This window comes from Ursus maritimus, unplaced genomic scaffold, assembly GCF_017311325.1.
Source record: "Ursus maritimus isolate PB19 unplaced genomic scaffold, ASM1731132v1 scaffold_19, whole genome shotgun sequence".
Lineage (NCBI taxonomy): Eukaryota > Metazoa > Chordata > Mammalia > Carnivora > Ursidae > Ursus > Ursus maritimus.
The window spans coordinates 8,022,304-8,045,194 of NW_024424341.1; the positions used below are offsets into that span (position 1 = coordinate 8,022,304).

General features: G+C 49.6%; 1 protein-coding gene across 2 annotated transcripts in view; it reads right to left on the reverse strand.

The window, feature by feature from the left end:
• The window catches only part of ZNF423 (zinc finger protein 423), a 137,718-nt gene that overhangs the window by 106,477 nt on the left and 8,350 nt on the right, over positions 1–22,891 (reverse strand). For both annotated transcript variants that reach the window (XM_040633268.1, XM_040633267.1), the window contains one exon: positions 19,688–19,772. In XM_040633268.1, coding sequence (XP_040489202.1) covers positions 19,688–19,772 — 85 coding nt within the window. The remainder of the gene's footprint in view (positions 1–19,687; positions 19,773–22,891) is intronic.

Here is a 22,891-nt window from a genome sequence, read left to right on the forward strand (position 1 = left end):
CGGTACAGTCACGGTACTGGCACACGGCAGCTACATATCCACCGTCTCCTGACACAGGCTGATATACGGGTCCCCAGTGCCCACGACAGCCTACTCTTCTCTCCCCGTGCCAGCAGACTGGAGGGTTCCAGACACAGCCCTGGCCCTGGGGCCAGGCCACAGGCTCCCAGCGGCCTGCCTCCAAGGTTCCTGCCAGGCTCCTGGACCCACTCGCAGAGGCGATATAGACCAGAATTTCCCAAACTGCTCTGCGGGTACAAATCTCGGGAGGGAGGGGGTGGAACCCCGTGACTACACAGACTTCCAGGCCCCTCCTCTGGAAACTCTCGCTCCAGGGCCAGGTCGGGGGCTTCCTGTGCTCAATGAGTGAGTGGAGTAATGAGAGGAGATGGATGGCACGTGAGTGTGCACGGGCCTGCTCTGCCTTCACCCCAGCTTCCGGCCATCTGTGTGATGCTGGGCAAGTGTCTGCCCTTCTCTGAGCCTCAGCTTCTTGATGAGTTCAATGCGTCGGGTGGTCCAGAAGCTTCCAGTGAAAGAAGGGTGAGGAATATCTTTGAACAACCTTTTTATTCATTCGTTCGTTTATTCTGAGGAGCAGTGCTCCCCCCATCCCAGAGACAAGATTCCCCAAGCCTCTAAACAGAGAAGCAGAGATTGTGCAAATTCTGCCAACACCATTCGAACCCGAGCAGGGTCCACGTGGTGGGGTCCTGCAAGGGGTGCAGGCGGCCAGCAGGTCACTGGGAGAAAGTGCTGAACTGCCCCAGGAGCAGGAGATAGAGACAGACATCCGAAACCCGATGTTAATCCTATTACTGCAGATAGAAGCCCCCCAGTATTTTTTGAAGATTTTATTTATTTATTTGACACAGAAAGAGAGAGACAGAGAGACAGAGAGAGCACAGCAGGGGGAGCGGCAGGCAGACAGAGAAGCAGATTCCCCACTGAGCAGAGAGCCTGACGTGGGGCTTGATCCCGGGATCCCAGCCGAAGGCAGAAGCTTCACTGACTGAGCTACCCAGGCACTCCTCCCAAAATATTTTACGCTGAGTTGCTAATTTTTTTTAATTTTCATTTTTTGTAAGACAGATCTTGAAGGCACACACTGAGTTCTTCATGTAGTCTACACCTGAAGGGTGTATGCATGTGTGTCTGTGTGTGGGTTTTTAAGGAGGGTCCCCTTAGGAGAAATCTTTCATGAGAAGCCCACTGGGTGAAGCGCTTTCACAGCCCATGTATACGTGAAAGGTACCTTTCATGGCTCGCTGCAGCCCCACGTACGGTGAATAGGCCCCAGAACTCCGGGTGTGTGGACATAGCAAGATAAACTGGGTTTGACATGGGCTGAGGAGCTCAACCTCAGAATCTTTCACAGACTCACATTACCAATAGAAACATTCCCCCCCCCCACCAAAGCTACAGGTCTTTGACACCAAGTGTTAATGTTTGATAGGAATCCAACCCTGGGGGCATCTGGATGGCTCAGTCGGTTAAGCATTTGCCTTGGGCTCAGGTGATGATCCCAGGGTCCTGGGATTGAGCCCCACATCGGGCTCCCTGCTCGGTGGGGAGCCTGCTTCTCCTTCTCCCACTCCCCCTGCTTGTGTTCCCTCTCTCGCTGTCTCTCTCTCTGTCAAATAAATAAATAAATCTTAAAAAAAAAAAAAAAAGGGACTCCAACCCTAACCAAGATGGTGGGTACAGATTATCAAAACCAAAGTGGTTTCAGGGAAGCCGGGTTTGTACTAGTTTCTTGCATCTCCACAAGCCCCTGAAACTTTAAAAGAGCAGCCCATGAGATCGGCTTCCCAGAGTGGAAGGGTTGGGCAGCAGAGTTGTTTCAGTCATTGAAAGGAAGAATAATTCTGCTTCTTAAGAGGTTCGTAATTAATTCACACATTTAGCTGCTAGGTCCAGAGACATGTTTGTGTTGACAATTTGCATTTGATGCTTCAAAAACAATCTGTCGTGTTTTTATGTACCTCATCATCCCAGAGACACCACCATTTTCCAGTATCCGCCCAAGTGTTACGATTCCACTGCAGTTTCCTGAGCCCCTGCCCATGGCGATGAGAGGGAGAAGACTGAGAATGCTTACATGGGGAAAGGGGGGTTGGTACAAAAGCTGTCCTCCTGGGAAGGGACAAGATAATCAGATGGCCAGTCAAATTTTGGTCTGCTGCCTCCCAACTCCCATGACAGCTCCTGGCCCTTAGCAACACTGATTTAACATCATTCTTCCGGCCAACCTCTCCAACACCGGACCACGGTGTCTCTCCTCTACACCCAGGCACCCGCTCTTGGTTTTCCCTATCAGTGCCCCCAGCTGATATGTCAGGTAGGACCCCACCCTGGCTTGTTGACTTCATCAGCTGCTACGAGGATAAAATCAGAGCGACAAACATGACCGGAGGGAAGAAAACAATGTGAGAAGCAGAGACAAGGCATCGTTAGTATCACCTTTTACGTGGCCGGGCATGGTTGATGAGCGTCACCAACGGGTGAGTCAGGGGTCTCACACCACCACTGTTCTCACCCCTCGCAAAGGAAGAGGAGGGGAGGGAAGGAGGAGGGTCCTCAAAATGGGCCTGGCCCAGATCTGAACTATAAATCTAAGCTCCAATTTCCCCACAAGCCCTTGGACCCAAATAGCCTAGAAGTTGCTGTGGAATAACGCAGTGTTTTCTACGTGTCCCTGAGACCCTCAGATGCCTATTCCACTTGCAGATTTCCCCCCTGGACATAATTTTCCCTATTTCTCCAGCTAAGTACAACTAAAAATCCCAGACATTATATATGAAAGAAACATAAGAAGATTCTGAAAGGCGGAGAGAAGAAGGCAGAATGGTCAGGGACCTTGGGACCCAAGAAATGACACAGCAGTGTGAACCCTAGGTTTTTCTTTTGCCTCCTATAGCTCAGATTGGAGCTGAAGAAGCTGGCAAGCTGGGAAGGCCAACAGGTGAGATTTTAAAAGCCCCAAGGAAAGCCTGTTCTCTCCAGCCAAAGGACAAGAAAAGGGGCAGCCTGGCAAGACAGAAAACCTTTAGACAAGAACAGTTCTGTTGGAGCCAAACCCCACAGATAAAGCTATGTCCCACATTCCAGCAGAAGCTGAGTGGGGCACCCCAACTTCCACACTCCCAAGGCTGTAACAAGGCACCAAATACCCACTCCCCACCCCATGTTCAGGTGGTGTCAGAGAAAGCCTAGTAGGGAGTCAGGACCTTCATGCTTGCTGGACAGTAACATGGTCCTCCCTGCGGTATCAGGAGAGACCATCTGGGAAGGTGGCCTCCCACTCTCACCCAGCAGTAGCAAGATGTCCCTTCCCCTCTGCCAAGTGTCAGTGGAGGCCACGAGGGGAACAGGAACAAGACACTCCTCTCACCAGTGGGAGAGGTACAAGTGGAGACTTGGTGGGGAGACGAACCTGGAATTCTTCCACTTCAATCTAAAATCATTCATCCTGCCGAGATCCAGAAACATCTCAGATTGAATTGGAAAGGACAATGTGATCAGAGTCCTGGAAGGAGAAGAGAAAGACAATAGACTAGAAAAGTATTCGAAAGAAAGAAAGAGAGAAAAGGAGGGAGGGAGAGAGGAAGGAAGGGAATTTTTGAAAGCAGTGAGAAAAATTATACCTTACCATAGTGGGGAAAAAAAGTGAAATGACAGATTTCTCATCAGAAACCATGGAAGCCAGAAGAAATTGGCACAACAAGTATTAAAGAACTGGCAAACTAGAACCTAAATCCAGTGAAAATATCCCTCAGGAATGAAGGGGAAAGTGACATCCTCAGATAAAAAAAAAATAAAAATAAATAAAGAGACTCTGTCACCAGAAAACCTACCCTAAAAGAATGGCTGAAGGAACTTCTCCAAACAGAAAGGAAATGATAAAAGAAGGAACCTTGGAAGATTAGGAAGATAAAAACACAGTAAGAAAAATATGGTAAATACAATAGTTTCTCTACCCCCTTTGAGTTTTCTAAATTACACTTGATGGTTGAAGTGAAAGTCTAACACCATCTAATACGGTTCTAAATATATATCAGTGAGATTATAAATGGGGGAGGATAAATGAAGGTTAAGTTTTCTACACTTTACTCAAATGATGACACCAGAAGACTTTGATATGTTTATTTAACATAATGCCTAAATAATCATTTAAAAAGCTGTACAAAAAGAAACACCACAGATAAACCAAAATGAAATTTAAAAAAAATGTTCAAGTAATCTACAGAAAGGAGGGAAAAGAAAACAGAAATTAAAAAAAAAAAACAAAACAAAAACAGAACCAACAGAAAACAATACATAAAATGGCAGGCTTAAGCCCTAACATATCATGTATTACATTAAATATAAATGGTATAAATATGCAAATTAAAAGACAGAGATTAGCAGAATGGAGTTGTGGGGGCAAGGGAGAATGACCCACCTACATTCTATATCCAAGAAATTGACTTAAAATATAACCAGACAGGGGCACCTGAGTGGCACAGCGGTTAAGCGTCTGCCTTCGGTTCAGGGAGTGGTCCCAGCGTTGTGGGATCGAGCCCCACATCAGGCTCCTCCACGATGAGCCTGCTTCTTCCTCTCCCACTCCCCCTGCTTGTGTTCCCTCTCTCACTGGCTGTCTCTATCTCTGTCAAACAAATAAATAAAATCTTTAAAATATATATATATATATAACCAGACAGGCAAGTTAAAGGTAAAACGATGGAATAGGATATATCTTGCAAACATTAATCAAAAGAAAGTAGAAGGGCTCAATATTAGGTAAAGCAGGCTTCAGAGGAAACAATTATAAGATAGACACGGACATTTTATAATGATAAAGGAGTTGACTGACCAAAAAGATGTAGCAATATTAAATGTGTATGCACCAAACAATAGAGCTACAAAATATGTGAAGCAAAAGCTAATAGAACTGAAAGAAATAGAAACATCCACAAGTATAATAGAACATTTCAACATCTTCCACTCGATGACTCATAAATCAACTAGATAGAAAATCAGCAGGGACATAGAAGAACTCAACAACATCATGAACCAACAAAGTATAATTGACATTGATTGAACACATCACCCCAAAACAGCAGAATATTCATTCTTTTCAAGTGCCTAAAGAACATCTACCAATATGGACCATATCACAGGGCATAGAACAAATCTCAACAAATGTAAAATAATTGATATTTGAAGTCACACATGGTGTTTTCTCCAATCACAATGAATTCAAACTAGAAGTCAATAACATAAAACAAAACAAAACAAAAACAAAAACAGGAAAACCTCCAAACACTGGAAAACTAAGCACCACACTTCTAAACAATGAATCAAAGATGAAGAACAAAGGAAATATTTTATAAAATACAATAAACTAAACGAAAATAAAACTATAACATATCAAAATTTGTGGAATAGAGCTAAATCAATGCTTAGAGAGACATTTATAGCACTAAATACATACATTAGAAAGAGAAAAAGTTTCAAATCAATAATTAAGCTTCCACCTCAAAGACCTAGAAAAACAAGACCAAGATAAACCCAAAGCAGAGGGGAGGAAATAATAAAAATAAAAGCAGAAACTGTGAAACTGAAAACAGAAAACTAATATCGAAAATCCATTTTTAAAGTTGGTTCTTTGAAAAGATCAATAAAATTGACAAATCTCTCTCTCTTTTTTAAAGATTTTATTTATTTATTTGACAGACAGAGAGACAGCCAGCAAGAGAGGGAACACAAGCATGGGGAGTGGGAAAGGAAGAAGCAGGCTCCCAGCGGAGGAGCCCAATGCGGGGCTTAATCCCAGAACGCCGGGATCACACCCTGAGCCGAAGGCAGACGCTTAATGACTGAGCCACCCAGGTGCCCCAATAAAATTAACAAATCTCTAACAAGACTGACAGAGAAAAAAAGTGGGAAGGCATGAGTTACCAATATCAGAAATGAACCAGAGGATAACACTACAGACCCTACAGACATGAAAAGAATAAAAAGGGAATATTACTATGAAAACTGTACACACATAAATTTGACAAATTAGATGAAATAAACCAATCTCACAAAACACAACCTACCACAACTCAACCAACACGAAATACAAATTTGAACAGTCCTAAAACTATCAAGGAAATTAAATTCATAATTAAAAACTCCCTAAAAGGAAATATCCAGACTCAGGTTATTTCACTGAAGAATTCTAACAAATGTTTAAAGAAGAACAAACACGAATTCTACATAATTTCTTTCAAAATACAGAAGAACCAGTGGCCCCTGGGTAGCTCAGTTAGTTGAGTATCTGACTCATGATTTCGGCTCAGGTCATGATCTCAGAGTCATGAGATCGAGTCCCACATTGGGCTCTGTGCTAAGCAAGGTGTCTGCTTGAGATTCTCCCCCTCTTCCCCTCTCTATGCCCTTCTCGCTGCTTGTGTGCTCTCTCTCTCTCTCTGTCTCAAATAAATGAATACATAAATAAATCTTCAAAATATAGAAGAACCAGTTCTCAATTTATTTTATCAAGCTAATATTGTCCAATATCAAAATCAGAGAATTAAGACAAAACAAAAGAAAACTGCAGGCCAATGTCCCTTATAAATACAGGAAAAATATACATATTTAACAAAATATAAGCAAAGAGAATTCAGAAATATATAAAAAGAATTATATACTATGGCCATGTGTATATATCAAGGACACAAGACTACTTCAATATTCAAAATTCAATTGATATAATCCACTGTATCAGCAGAATAAAGAAGAAAAATCACATGGTCATATAAACATAGGCAGTTAAAAAAAAAAAAAACATTTGACAAAACCCAACACCCATTCATAACTCCTTAAAAAACACAGAAATAGAGGGGTAGTTCCTCAACGTGATAGAGTTATCTACAAAAAACCTGCACCTACTATTACGTATAATGGTAAAAGACTAAATTTTTTTCTCTAAGTTCAAAAACAAGGTAAGAATGTTCACTGTCACCACTCTTATTCAGCACAGTGCTGGAAGTTCTAACCAGAGCAAAAAGCAAGAAAAGGAAATAAAAGACACATAGAAAAGGAATACAGAAAACTGTCCTTATTTGCAGATGACGTGATTGTCTATATAGAAAATGCAATAGAGGGGCACCTGGGTGGCACAGCGGTTGAGCGTCTGCCTTCGGCTCAGGGCGTGATCCCGGCGTTACGGGATCGAGCCCCACATCAGGCTCCTCTGCTATGAGCCTGCTTCTTCCTCTCCCACTCCCCCTGCTTGTGTTCCCTCTCTCACTGGCTGTCTCTATCTCTGTCAAATAAATAAATAAAATCTTTAAAAAAAAATGCAATAGAATCTGCAAAAACAAAAATAAAAACTCCCACAACTGAGTTGAGCAAAGTCAAGGGGTACAAAATCAACATTCCAAAACCAACTGTATTTCTATAAACTAGCAATGAACATGTGAACACCAAAATTTAAAATGCAATATCATTTATAATTGCTCAAAAAATTGAAATATTTAGATATAAATCTATCAAAACATGTACAGGACCAGTATGCTAAAAACCACAAAAAAATAATAATAATAAAAGAAATCAAAGAAGAGGCATCTAGGTGGCTCAGTCAGTTGGGCATCCAACTCTTCATATTTTGGCTCAGGTCATGATCTCAGGGTGTGGGATCGAGCCCCATGGCAGGCTCCATGCTCAGCAGGGAGTCTGCTCGAGATTCTCTCTCCTCTCCCTCTGCCCCTCCCCCTGCTCACACACACACACTCTCTCTCTCTCAAATAAATAAATCAATCTTTAAAAAAAAAAAAGAAATCAAAGAAGACCTAAGTACATCAAAAGATATACCATGTTCACGGATTAGAGGCCTTGACATAGTAGATGTCAATTCTCCCCAAATCAATATGCAGGTTTACACAATTCTTACTAAATGATAGGAAGAGGGGCACCTGGGTGGTGCAGTTGGATAGGCATCTGACTCTTGGTTTCAGCTTAGGTCATGATCTCAGGGTCATGAATTCAAGCCCTGCATCCGGCTCCACGTTCAGTGCGGAGTCCACTTGAGTTTCTCTCTCCCTCTCCCTCTGCTTCTCATTCTCTCTCTCTCTCAAATAATAATCTTTTAAAAAGTTATAGGAAGAATTTTTGCATATATAGACAAGATTATTCTAAAATTAATATGGAAAGGCAAAGGATCTAGGATACCTAAAATGATTTTGAAAAAAAGAACAATAAAATACGAGGACTCAGTCTACCTGATTTCAAAACTTATAATAGCTACAGTAATGGAGACTGTGTCATATTGACAGAGGGATAGACACACAGATCAATAGAACCCAGAAATAGATCCACACAAATATGCCTTGCTGGTATTTGGCAAAAACAACTCAGTGGAGGAATTACAGTGTTTTCAACAAATGATGCAAGAGCAATTGGACATTTGTAGGAGAAGAAAAAGAAGCAGCAGCTCATTCCAAGTCTCACAGCTTGTGTAAACACTAATTCAAAATGGATCATGGACTTTAAATGTGAACTATAAAATTATAAAATTTTTTTGGAAAAAAAAATAGACAAAAAAATCCTTGGGATCTAGGGTTAGACAAAGAGTTCCTAAACTGGGCACCAAAGGCATCAGCCGTAAAAGGAAAAATTGATAAATTAGACTTCATCAAATTTTAATCTCTTACTCTGCAAAACACTGTGTTAAGGAGTCTGTTAAGAAGATGAAAAGACAAGCCACAGACTGAGAGGAAATATTTACAAACCAGGTAACCAACAAAGGACTAGTTTCTGGAATATATAAAGAACTCTCATAACTCAACAGTAAAAAAGGCGAACAATCCAATTGGAAAATAAGCAAAAGATATGAAGAAGCGTTTCCTCAAAGTGGACAAACAGATGGCAAATAAGCCCATGCAAAGATGTTCAACATCATTAGCCATTAGGACACGTAAATTAAAACCACAATAAGATATTACTACACACCCCTCAGATTGCTAAAATATAAAATAGTGACGAACCAGACGCTGGCAAGGATGTAGAGAAACCTGGTGTCTCAGATATTGCTGATAGGAATGTAGAAAGGCACAGCTGCTCTAGGAAACAGTGTGGCCGTTCCTTTAAAAGTCAAACGCAGATATAAAAGTGCAGCATGATAGACCCAGCCACTGCACACCTGGGCACTTATCCCAAAGGCAATGGAAAACTTAGGTATGATTTCATTTGTGTAACGTTCTTGAAATGACAAAATTATAGAAATAGATAACAGATGAATGACTTCAAGGGTTAAGGAAGGAGCTGGGGCAGAATGGAAGTGGCTAGGACAGCACGAAGGATGCTGGTGATGGGAATGCTCCGTAGCCTGAAAGCATCGTGTCAATATCCCGGTTGTGATACCATACTGGCAGTTTGCGAACTATTACCCTTGGGGGAAACTGGGTAACGGGTACAGGGGGCCTATCTGTGAATCTCCATGTGAATCTACAATGATCTCAAAATAAAAAGTTTAATATTTTTAAGTTAAAAAAAATTTAAGGATGACTAAAGGACCACAAAGAGCTTTAAAAAAAGGGAAGAGGGGTGTGAGCACCACTGTTCCCCAAGCTAAGGTGCTGGAGGCAGGGGGGGACTGTGGGGAGGGAATAGGGTTGCCAGGTAAAATAAAGTACAGCCAGTTAAATTTAAATTTCAGATAAACAACAAATCATTTTTTATTACAAGTATGTCCCATGCAATATTGGAGACACACTCAGACTAAAAAATTACATGTTCTTTATTTGGAATTCAAATTTAACTAGTTATTCTGTGTTTTTATTTGCAAATTTTAGACACCCTAGGAGGGAAGGCTTAGGACACAGGCGTCTAGAGCCACCCAGGGGCTGTGGTCCTGTGGCCCAGAAGAGACAGTGTGGGCACAGGGAGATGGAACAGAAAGACTGTAGGAGAGTGGCCAGAGGGCTAGCAAAGGGATGCCAGGGACCACAGACACCACAGGCTGGGCAGTGCCTTAGGAGGGGGAAGGCAGATGTTAGCTGGGGAGGTCCCCCAGCTACTGCGTGTATGGGCCTCTGCTGGCAAAGTGACCCTCTGTGGGCGGTCCGCGCAAAATCCAGAAAAGACCAAAAGAGTGACCACTGAGTTTTCAGGTGCTGTTCCAGGCTGGAGGGAACCTGATGGCATATCCAAGAAGGGGTCGGGATTTCTTATCTGTTTGCTTGTTTGACACCCATCTGCTCCCCTCGAGCTCCAGGATCAGAGGATTTTGTTTTGCTTGCGGTGACATCCATGCTTAGTGCCTGGCATGTACTTGGAGCTCAAGAAAGAAAAACAGTTCAGAATGAATGAAGGTGTAAATGAATAAATCATCCTAACTGGAGCTACTCTCTGGATGTGTCCTGCAGGCACAGCCCCTTAGAGCTTGACAAAGGCAGAGGACAAGTCTTCCTCTTCCAGGAAGCCCTCAGCAGCACCCTCTGAGCTGCCACCGGCTAGCACCTGGGATGCAGGGTTAGCATGGCCACAGAAGGGCTGTTTATCCTCTCTAAACAAGGGCTCTAGTATTGTCTTCATTATCTTAAGCATTGTCTTTAATTAGTCCCCGCTACAGGGACTAATAATAATGATATTAATATTAATGGTAACAGCTACCACTGACTGAGAACTTCCATGTGCCAGGCAGTGTGCTAGGCACTTTTCATACATTTTTAGCTCATTTAATCCTCCAAGCAGCTACCCCCAAAAGTAGGGGTGATCACCCTCTCTGTGCTGCCCCCTTCTGGTGGAAATAGATACCTCCTTTCTTTAAAAGAATACCCTCCCTACTCCCATTTTTCAGGGGACAGGGGGCTAACATTGACCCATCCCAGCACTCAGGAAGCACAGGCGGTGCTAGCCTGAACAATCAACTACTCCATCTCCCTGGCTACGTAATTAGTTCATGGGTGGCTTCAGGACCCTCCTGAGACAGCGAGCCTTGGTCCTGAGACCTTTCCCACTGATGAAGAAGCACGTGCCCCTCTCTGCTGGGACGGCTGGACCAAGAGCTGCTGGCTGTCATCATGCACCAGGGAATGAAGGCAACAAAGAGGAGGCAGAGCTGAAAGACAGAAGGTGACTTTGTTGGGACCCCTGGATCCAGCCATGCCTGAAGCCTCTTTCCCAAGGAATCCTGGCACTTTTCAGTTACATGAGCCAATCATTCTCTTTTATGCATTAGTCAGTATGAGCTGGTTCTGACTTGCCACTGAACAAGTCCTGCCTAAACTGCTATGTACCATTGGGATGGGGTTATTTTATAGACAAGGAGCTGAGGGATACAGAGGCAGATAACTTCGTTAGCCATGACCTGACACAACCATGAGCTGGGAGTACTCTTAACCACTGTGACTGACTGTAGAGTTCTACATTCTGAATGTGTGTTTCTGTGTATGTGAGCCCACCTGCATACTCTATTTCTCATTAATATTCATAGCTACAGCAGATGGAGCAAACAGTTGGTGCTTAATAAAGCTCTGCTGGAGGGTGGGGGGATGGGGTAATTGGGTGATGGGCATTGAGGAGGGCACTCCATGTAATGAGCACTGGGTATTATAAGCAACTGATGAATCACTCAATTCTACCCCTGAAACTAATAAGATACTATATATTAACTAAATTGAATTTAAATAAAGAACTTTAAAAAAAAAAAAGCTCTACTGGATAAATGAAAATGAGTCCCTTCCTAAAGGAGTCTGTTCAGAAAATGCTCTCATCAGTGATTCTGGATTCTTACTCCAACTCAGGCTCACAGCACACAGTGTGCCTTTGAGGAACCACCTCCCTTCTCCCCACCTCCCCTCCCCGGGCAGACGAGCTGGAAGCCAGAGCGGGCAGGGACCTGGAGGACTGACTGGCCAGTGAGGGCCACCCCGACTCCCTCGGGAGAGGGGTCTACCGTCAGAGGAGAAGGTCTCCCCCTCCCTGCCCACCGGGTCCTAGGGACACATGAGGAAGGGGGGCCGGTGTAAGGCTCTGGTACCCTACTGGAAGCCCAGGGCAGAAGGGGCCGAGCCCTGGGGCCACCACGGACCATGGAACCCTTGTTTTCTGCCCTCCCTCCAGGAAGGCTCAGCCAGAAGCAGATGCGAGGGACACTGCCCATGTACCAGCGGCTCCCCAGCAGCCAAATGACCATAAAGGGCACTCGGGAAAGTCCATCCAACAGAACAGGCTGCCACATCCATGGCAACGAAATGCTTGTGGGCGGGACCATACAAGAGGGTGCCGGGCCCCCAGTCCCTGCCCCTCCAGGACTGGCGCCATTGCTAGCTCCTCTCCAACCTTCCTCCTCCTCTCACCAGTGATGCTCTCCCTGTAGCCTAGAAACACACTCTGGCGTCTCCCTCTTAAAAATGCAAACGCTTCCTGGGACCCTCGGACCCCTCCAGCTCCTGCCTCTCCCCCTCCCTTCCCAGCCTGGAACCTGGCAAGTCGAGGCAACACTACTGATCTCTCCCGTCCCCTCAGTTCATTCCTCATTCCAGCGACCCTGCTCTTGCAGACCGTCCAGCAGACCGTCTTCAGCCTCCCTCCTGCGGGCCTCTCTGTGGCTTTGTGCAGTGCTGCCCGGAAGCACTGGGCTGTCTCAACACCGTGCTCCTCCCAGCTGCCTCCAGCATATATGCGGATGCTTCCAGACCCCTTCTCCAGCCCAGGCCTCTCTCCCGAGCCCTCGGCCCATGTGGCCGACCGCTGGCCAGACCAGCACACGGATCGCCTGGGAGCATCTTGTGCAAGATCATATCACACACACACTCAAGCCCATTGAGTGTGATGAGCATTCAAGGGTCAGAGTTCAGAGGATTCCAGGCTCTGAATCCTGGAATCACACTGCCTGAGTTCAAATTCCCCCTCTGCAACTTACTGACAACACACGAATCCCCTGAACACCCCACGTCCAAAAGAGGAAAAATAACAGTGCCCCCCACCAGTTGTAGGAGTGAGTGTGACAACAGGTGTGGAGATCTTGCTGCCTGGGCCCGGTACTCAGTCAGCCTCACCTGTAAGGTCATTACTAGGGTCAGTTTTGCCAGCCCTGCAGTCACTACCTTTCCTCAGGCACAGTATCATCTTCTACCCGTCACCAAAAACTTGGTCCCGAGACCCCTAACTTCTCCCCTTCCCATAGCCATTCAATTTTGCCCAGTCCTGCTGGTTTTGCCTCTTAAATGTTTCTCAAACCCACACCCTCCTAACCAACACCCTCATCTTCTCTCACTGACCCCACTGCACTGTCTCTGTGATCTGCCCACCTCCTGCCTCGTGATTTTTCCTGAAGCGACGCTGCTTTGTCTGTAATTTCCCCACATACTAGATGGGCCTGTTCTCTGTCAATTGGCTTCTGGTGTTTTCTCTGCCTGGAACGCCCCTTCCACCTTACTTCCCGTCCTCTTAGGTGTCACCACTTCCAGGAAGTTTTCCTGGAGGCCCAGATTGGGAAACATGCCTATCCTTTGAGCTTCCATATCTCACACTTGAGACATCACATAGAACTTTCCCTTTGGGGTTATTATCTCCCCAACTGGATGAGAGGAAAGTTCCTCACTGAGCCTCCCCCTGACCAAGGATCTCAATCATGTTTACTGAGCTGAGGTTATTATTAGAGGAAACCCCATCTACAGAGGCCTTTCCCCCTCTTAAAAAAGAAGAAGAAGAAGAAGGAGGAGGAGGAGGAGAAGGAGGGGGAGGGGGAGGAGGAAGAGGAGAAATCTGTGAAAATAAGAACATTTCCAGTATTTTAAAACCCAGAACTGACGAATCCTTCATAAACCGAAGTGCTTGATCAACAGCTTCCTCAAACCAACCAGTGAGGTTCAAAGTCAGGGAAACCGAGTCCTCTCGCCCTTAGGGGCTGCTAAGGGGATTCTGGAAAATAAAAATAAAGAAATGTAAAAGAATGGGAGGATATGCTGTCTGTATAGGCTTGCTATTCTGACAGAGCAGTTCCAGAACTTGAAATGTAATCTCTGCGGGGGAAGGAGACATTTTCTTCACGTTTTACAGGTGGACAGATGTTTTAGGTCTGGGCATTTCATAAATCCAAAGCACCACGGAAGAGCCGAACACAGTCCCCTTCAGCAACATGTGTTCATGGTAGACAGTACACAGGGACCCCTCCTCCTTGTCCTTTCCATGTGTTTTCCTCTTCCGTTACATCTGAGGGGTTTTGTATTTCCCTGGTGGGAGGGTGACACACTAATTTCCACACCAGAACTCCCCTCCCCTCCCAAATGCTGCTGGCCAGGCCTTTAGCGCGGGTCCCGGGCGTGCAAGCAGCTACAGAACGAGTGGGGACCCAGACTGCAAGGTGGCTTTCAGGGTGTCTCTAGGGATGTGCATCTTAAAGACTTGGAAGCCAGAAGCCCCCACCACACACACACACACACACACACACACACACCCTCTGCGGGGACCATGGCCCATCCTGCCACAGAGAGGGAAGGGCCAGGGAAGGGACAACAGACAAGGACCACCAGCCCAGCATGTGGGGGGCGGGATTTTAAAGGCCTGAGCAGGAGGTGGGATCTTCCAGATGCCCCCAATTTCTTCATCCCCACAGCAAAGCTTAGCCCTCAGAGGCACCCAGGGAATGGGGCTGATGTGACCGGGAAAACATCCCCAGAATGCCTAATGCCCCACTGGGCCGAGTCTGACTCTGGCCTGGCTGGCTGCCTGCCACAGAGTCCGCAGCCACTTTCCAAGGACATAGAGGGTGAACGTTCCTGTCAAGGTTCCCTGAGGACTGTCCCTTCCCAGCCCTGACCCTCCTCAGGGCTCCCCCCAGGGGCCCGTGAAGCCCTGGGTAAAGACACCAGGGCCCAGAGCTGAGTCACTCCCTCAGGGCCAGCCTGGGTCAGAGCAAGTTCGTTATTTCAAGGACAAGTTCTCAGACCCCTTATGCAGCCACGCCCAGCAGGAACCAAGGGGAGAAACATCCACGGGCAGCTGAGAAGCGGGCAGGCCCAACGCTGGCAAATTGGCTTTCTTCGGGGTCTGAGGCCTCAGGTGCCCCAGAAGGGCTGCACACGCTCTGTGCCTACCTGTTCAACATGCAGAGCAAGACTCTCCCCCCGTTCCAGCCACTGGAAGGGGGCCCTGCCTCTGAGCCAGGCCACAGGAAGCCCAAGGCAGGCCTCGCGCAGAGACATTTTCGGGGGCGGGGTGGGGGGGCATCCTTCCCGATGTGGAGGCAGTGGCTGGTGGGCAAGGGCAGCTGGGGGGGGCCGGGTCATCCCCGTGGGAGGCCGCAGAACAGGGCTGTGGACCGCTCCAAGTTTTTGATGTGCCTGCTGGGGGAGGGGGCGTCTAAAACCATTTCAAAAGCTGGGGGAAGCCCAGAGAAGGGGGCCTCGTTCCCTGTGGGGAGGGGGGATTTCAAAGGCGACCCTGCTGCTGAAAAGGTTTCAAAAAACCCTTGCCTTTCTATCGGCTCCAAATCACTCCCTCGCCAGCAGCAGCCGGAGAGGGTGCTGGGAAAATGTTCCCAAGGAGACGCGTCCCTGAGTCATCATAACTCCCAGGGTCTGGAGGCTGCAGAGCCACGAAGAGGCCCCCCGCTATAAAAAGGCCGCTTTAGTAGCCCCCAGGGGAGGTCTCCAGCAGTCCAGGTCCCTGGGGAGGCCGGCCTCAGACCCCCCACGCCCCACGTTTATGAGAAGGCCGCCAAGCTGAACAGCACCGCTTCTACCCGCCAAGTCCCCTTGGTGCTGCTAAGGGGGGCTTTTGCCCCCACCAGCTGCAGGCATCCACTCCGGCCTCGGGCCATTTAGCAGGGAAAGCTGTCCACAGGGACACTGGGCCCCAACAGTTTTTACTGGGACTTCGGAGCCAGCCCCAGCTGGGGCTCTTGGGCCCAGTACTCTTCCATTCCTATCTCCCACCATTGCCCCTGCCACCTTCCCCAAGCCACCGGGGCCGAGTAGGCACACCGTACAAACCAGATATCAAATAACGGTTCTATCACCTCCCTCCTCTCTTCTCTCCTGGCCTCAGCCCCTCACCTCCGGGCCAGGCCAGCAGGTCTCTGTTCCCCTCTATCTTCTTCCCCCCTCAACACTGCAGCCAGATTCATCTCCCTAAAGCACTCAGCTACATCCAGGCTGTCCTCTGCTCCCAAACCTTCAATGGCTCCCTAGTGCATGAGCCCAAGGTTGCACATTCAGGTGCCCACAGGAACCAGGCTGGGGACACAAATGAGCAAAGCAGCCCGTAAAAGACAGTAGGGATGGGTGGGACTATGGTGCCTGGGAACACACGATCCCAGCTGCCGCCGAGCTCATCAGTTGCGCCATATGGGAACCCAGGGCCCTGGCTGCCACCTCTCCTGGTTTTTTAAGAAAAGCCAAATAAATCCCCAGATTTGGACTCCGGCCCACAGGGTCGAGTCCAAACCCAACCCCCTTAACCTGGCATTCAAGGCCCTCTGTGGCCTAGCCCCAAGCTACCTCCCCACCCTCACTGCCCACGATGCTCCCACATGAGAGGCCTCCATCCCAGCGAGGTGGGGCTCCTCCAAGCCCCCAAACTCTCTCCTCTGCTCCTGCCTCTGAGTCTGGCTCGCCCCACGGTCCTCCCACAGACACTGCTCCCCACCTCCTCCATCTAACAGCCCATCCTGCAAGGACCTCCTTCCGCTGAGCCCTCCGAGGCCGCTGCTCTCCGGTGACTGGCCTTCCTTGTTAAAGCTGTGCCCTCGGTCAGTGATGGGCCTGCCACAGAGAAAACTCCTCTTCCGCCTTCAACACCCAGGCCTTTCTGACAGACCTCTCTGCATCCCTCAGTCCTCGTTCTGGGAGCGTCAACCTCCCGGCATTGTGCGTTACCTGGATGCCGGATGCCATCAGCTTCCCCTGCGGGCAGCGCGGGGTCCTTCCTGCCACAGACCCCGGCAGGGAGCCACACACAGTGCAGAGAGTCCAGCCTTATTCAGACCCTGGTTCTGCTACTTTGTCTCTGGAAGAACTCGGATACCTCGCTGAAGCTCCTCGATGAGACGGAGGAGGGCACCTCCATAGGGGACCTGGCATGTGGCAGGGCTCGGCACCCTCACCCAGTGACACCTCCCTTCCCGGCATGATGTGTGTGTCGTGGTGTCTCCTACGGGGTGCCGTAAGGTCCCTGAGGGCAGGGACCAGGTCCCCTCCTCCCTGGATCACCTGAGACCTCCCTAGCACTCCACATGCAAGAGGTGCTCGGTCAATGTTCTTTGATAAATGGGGTTGATGAGGCCAGGGCAGGGCCGGCAGGTGGGGAGGGCAGGTTAGAGCAAGAGACTGCACCCTGCCCCCAGAGGCATGGCTCTCATGGGGTCCCCAGCCCATGCCTCGCAGGGTGGGCCCTGCACGGGGATACGGCATGGTGACACTTTCTGCAATTGCATGAACATCTCCTTCGGACTCTCAGGCTGAGACGAGCAGCTCCTTGCTGCCTGTTCCCCATGTGTCCTGGGAACCAGGCCGGCTCACGGCACTGCAGAGCAGGCTCGGGTGAGGGGCCCTGCCCAGCCCCCTGACAGCACTGCCTCCCTCGGGAGCCCAGCGCTCTGCTCGCACCGAGCTCCGGATGCCCCTTTGGCCCCCCTTTCCCATCTCCCAGCCCACCTCTCTAGTTAGGAGCAACTCCCTAGACTTCCACCTAAGGACACATGGCTTCCAGGCTCTGCGCAGAAGGAGAGGTGGAAGGGGGGTGGGTGGGGGAAGCACCTTTGAAATCACTGTGGTCCAATTAGCCAGGCTCTTGCCCTTCGTGCTTACAAACAGGCACACACATTAACACCTGCTACAAAAGCAAACATTTTTAGATATCTTCATCTTTACCTCCTTGACACTCCCATGAAAGCGCTCTCAGCAGCCAGTGACTGACAGGATAGTTTCCTTCTTCTGCTTCAGCAGGGGGCTTTCGAACAGGAGAAATTAAAAAGCCACCAATCTCCCTGTCAGGCTGAACTCCCGGGGCCTTACCTGCCCTTCCTCAGCTCCCCGTGACCCCTCACCACCGGGCGAGCCCCACCCCGCACACGGTCGGGGTCTGCACCTTCAGGGGGACCACTCAGAGTCACCGGGACACGGGACACCCCAACCCACCGAGCGTGCCAAGGCCGCCACTGCGGGGGGACCAGGGTACCACCCTCACCCTGAGCATGACTTCCCTGAAGAAGGGTCTTAGCTCCTTCTGTGGAGAACGTGGATGGTGGCACAGCGTAGACGATTCTCCTGCCTTGCCGGTGGGATGGCAGTTTCACACAACCGCCTTGGAAATCTGCCCGTCTGTATCTACTGAGTGTGAGCCTCCTGGTAACCCATGACCCACCAACTCCAGCCCTCCCGATCTTTCCATTCAAACCACACGCACCCGCTCTCACCAACATCCACATACGAGAACATCTCAGCAGCGCACGACCTGAAACCACTCCCACGCGGAAATGACCAAGATACCCATCAAGAGTCGAACAGACAAGATACTTGGCGACGCGTTCGTACGACAGAATAGTACACACCCCTGAGAAGGGGCGACGTCCAAACTATGGGCACGAACGCGAATGAGCGAAAGCCGCCGGACACCAACGAGCAGAGACCGTACGATCCCGTTTACATCAAGTGCAAAAGGGGCCAAAAAAGCCCTATGCCATTCGACATCAGGACGGTGACGACGTTTCGTTGGTGGGGGGAGGGCCTGGAGGTGCCAGGAGGGGGCTTCTGGGGTGCAGAGATACTCTGCTTCCTGGCAGGGCTGTTGCTTACACAGGTGTGCTCGGTTCGTGAGAATTCACGGAGCTGCGCGGTTAATGATCTCTTTGAATGTATGCAATTAAGGGTTGTGTAAAACAGCACTCCGACGGCACGGCGATCTTTAAGACTACAATGGAAAGATATTCGAGGAAGTGAAGGGTCAGCCTCGCTGTTCGGACTGCAGGGGTCTTGGAGAAGGCGACCATGCTTCCACCAGACACCCAGGGCACCAGGATTCCAGAAACTCCCAGAGCCCTCACTGCCTAGTCCTCCACCCCCTGGGCCAAGCCCCCATGCTCACCGGAAATCCAACCCCGCTCCCTCCTACACCGAGGGCATCCCCAGCCGCCGGGGAGCCCACACCCGTCCACGCAAGGTGCAGAAGACCTCACGCCTTCCCTCCGTACCTCTGGCCAAGAGGGGACACTACGGTGCTTTGAAAGTCTCCCTTCTGGAAAGGCTGCATTTTCCAAAGTCCAAAACCACTTGAAGAGGAATAGGAAAAGTACTGAAATAACTTTGTAAGCACTCTGTTTTGACAACGTGCCTGAGGAATTCACCACATTTAGCGGGGAAATGCAAGCAGTTAAATCTATTCAATGTCATGACATACGAAATTGAGGCATAATTGCCCCTGAGTGCTTGACAACTAGAAAGCACTTCGTTTCAGAAATGGAGGGAAATTTATGCTGGGAAATGGAAGAGATTGTCAAAAGTTTGATTGTAATGTGAGTGGAGCTGCGACAAGCAGGCTGGATGGGGAAAGTGCTCCAGCTCTTACATTTTACTCCATTGGAAATGTCTCTGAAACAGCAGCTGTGACTCCATCTTTCACCCTAAAAGCAGTGAAATGATGACTGGAAGCACGAATTCCAAACCCCGATGAGCAGCCCCGGCACGGGTGGGAGGAAACGCTCTCTTACCAATCATGTGGTTGGCAACATGGATTTGGATCTCTCTCTCGTTCTCAAAGGTCATCTGGCACTTGATGCACTGGTATGTCTTTTTCTGTTTGGAAGCCAAAAAGAAAGAAATTAGATAGTCAGGAAGTAGAAAAGAGCATAAAGCAAAACGGCCTGGAGGTCCCGGCTCAAGACTTTCCAGAATGGCTCTGGTCCCCTCCCAGGTCTTTCCGGGTCATTGTCTTCCTACCTGCCTCCGAATCTAGCTCTGCAGCCTGGGGAAGGGGAGTGGGCTACATTCTAAGGGAGGTGCTCCCCTGTTAGATCTGGGGACATTGCCATGGTGGGAATCACCATCCCAAGGTGAGAGCACACAGTATGACCATGGAAAGGAAGTTGAGGGAGGCTGCCCTGCTTGGAGCATGCTCAGATCCATCTATGCTTCCCCCAGCTACCCAACCATCCATCTACCCATCATCCATCCATCTACCTACCCGCTATCTACCTATCCAACTCCCCCCCCATACACACACATTCAGCTGCCTACCCATCAATCCATCTACTCATCTTATCATCCATCTACACATACACACCTACCATCACCCATTCATCCATCCATCCGTCTGCCTGTTCATTGGTCTGCCTTCCCCTACCTTCCTCTACCTATCCTCTGTCTAATCATCTACCCACCCATCCACCTATCCCACCATACAACTATCGTTCCATCCGTCCAGCTACTCTCTTTACCCGCCCTAAGGACCATGTGGCCAAACAGGGGATACCGCTCCTGCCAATCTTGGTGCTTAGAAGTAACTGAGGAATTCCTCATTTGCCCTGGGCACACAAGGCCACGGGTGATCCTACAGCTGGCTTTCACACACAGGAAGCTGAGACCAGCTGCCTTGAGGGGTGGGAGCAGGAAAATAGAGATCATCGGAAGCTTCCGAGCTTCTGGGAGACCCATTCCAAAGAGTGGAGCTCATTCTCAGCAGCTAAGCCTGGCTGGGTGATGGTGAAAGCAGGTCCCTGTGGACGGGGGCAGTATTGCCTGTGTGGGGGAAGGTCTGTGGCTGTGGGTTTTTATGAAGGGGACGGGGTGGTAGTGGAATCCAAAATATCCAAGCTTTTTGAAGACCACTTCAGCTCCAGCACGATGGGGCCTCCTTCCACCCCTGGAAAAGGGAGTGGGACTTTGGATTTCTCGGATTTCTCGACTCAGGCCCAACCCTCAACGATGAGGCCAGGATAAACCACCAGGGGGCTCAGTTGTCTCAGCTCCCAGGGTGGCTCCAACCACATCTGCAGCTCCCTCGAGGGTCCCACCTCCAGGCCTTTGCCCACGCTGTGTCCTCCACTAGGAGTATACTCTTTCCATCCTTAAGGACTCTGTTCAAATGTCACCTCTGCTGAGAAGCCTCCTCTTCCCACCCCGGGATGAGTGCAGGGGCCCCCCAGCCCGAGCTTATGCTTAAAGCATCTAATTCCTCGGCACACGGATTTGTCATGGCTGAATCACTTGTTTGTGCCCCCCCCCCCCACTGCACTGCAAGCACCCAGACGCCCAGGATGTACTTCGTCCACCTGTGAGATCCCAGGGCCGGCAGAGACTCCCTGCTGGGGAAGCATTTGTGGAACAAATGAGCAAAGTTGCAAATACTATGTTGCAAAACACTCTACTAGAACAGAAGGAACAAAGAGAACCAAAGACGGATTCTGTACACCGACCGGATCCTCGCCAGCCGGCCCAGGGCGAGAGCCTCATAACGACGTCACTTTTATTACCATTGTTATCGGTGCTGAGCAAATCCCGGTCAAACACATGAGTGAAGAAACAACAGTCTTGGCTGGTGCTGGGAGCTTAGGTTCCAGAGGCAGCGTCCCTGCTCAGGCTCCAGGACCGGCTCTGATAAGACCGGGGCCCTTCCCCAACGTTGCAGAAGACCCAGGGGTTCCGAAGAGTGGCTGAGAAGTGGGCATTTAGCCTTGAAATGCCCCAGGAAGAATGGCATGAGGCTGGGGGGCAGGACAGGACTGGGGGTTCTGGCCACACAAGAGACAGAGGAGATGTTCAAGCCAGAGGAGATGGTGGGGACTGAGGTCTTCTGGGGGGACACAGGCCCCAAGCCCCCATGTCAGCTCAACTCCACATCCGTGCTCACGGAGAGCAATGATCTTGGGTCTCTCCACTGTCAAAGTCATTCATTTCTTTACACATGCGTGCCCCATCCCCTTGATGCGGGAAGAAAAGAAGGGAGGGAGGGGTGAGGGAGAATGAAACACAGCCCCGGAATGTCCACACCAAGGAAGCCCGCTGTACAAGGAAGGCCGTGTCCCCCTCCATGGTTCTGCTTGGGTAGAAGTCTGTGGAGGCCATACCATAGCCATGGCTGGTCCAGACCAGTGCAGGGGACAGTCCATGATCAGGGTGAGTTTGGTTGTCCCACCTAGGGGCAGGTGAATGCAGTGGGTCGCTGTGCTTGGTAAAAGAATCACCAGGGGCCGGGCAGGATGAGAAGCTTTCCCCAGGGCTCCTCCATCGTGCGGCCACCCTGTCGGCAGCAGGAGGAAGAGTGCCGATAACGGGGCCTTCCTGACGGGGAGAAGGACTCCAGGCCATTCCTAAGGGAGGGGAGGCCGCTGACCACAAGAGCCTGGGTGTGCGCGCACACACACACACACACACACACACGCACACAGAACCTGCATGCACAGGTACGGACGTGCCCACAAGGACACACACAGACACGCAAGCAGACGTATATACACTCCCACACCCCAACTCACTGTGAACACACAAGACCCCCAACCCCCGCCACACACTGCAACCTGCTCCCTGTAACACAGACACACAAGTACAACACCCATGGGTGTCCTCACAACCACAAGCTCACACGCGTTGATGTATCCAAACTCCTCCTGGGACACAAAGGCTTCCGGCTCTCTCACTGGACCCCCAACAGCTACATCCATCACGCCCAGATGTGCCCACAGCTGCACGAGCCCATGCACACACCCCTCCCAGACACACCCTCCCGGACACACGCGCAGACTCCCGAGTGTCCACGTGTGTGCTCACACCCAGGCACCCACGCCCTGCCACACGCACAGGTTCACCAGCACCCACATCCACTAAGCACGCGGTCCCCACGCAGAGACAGCCCTTCCGGCCTTGCACGCAAAGCCAGGGCTGCCCAAGGCCCAGGGTCACAGGCACCCTGCGGGGCC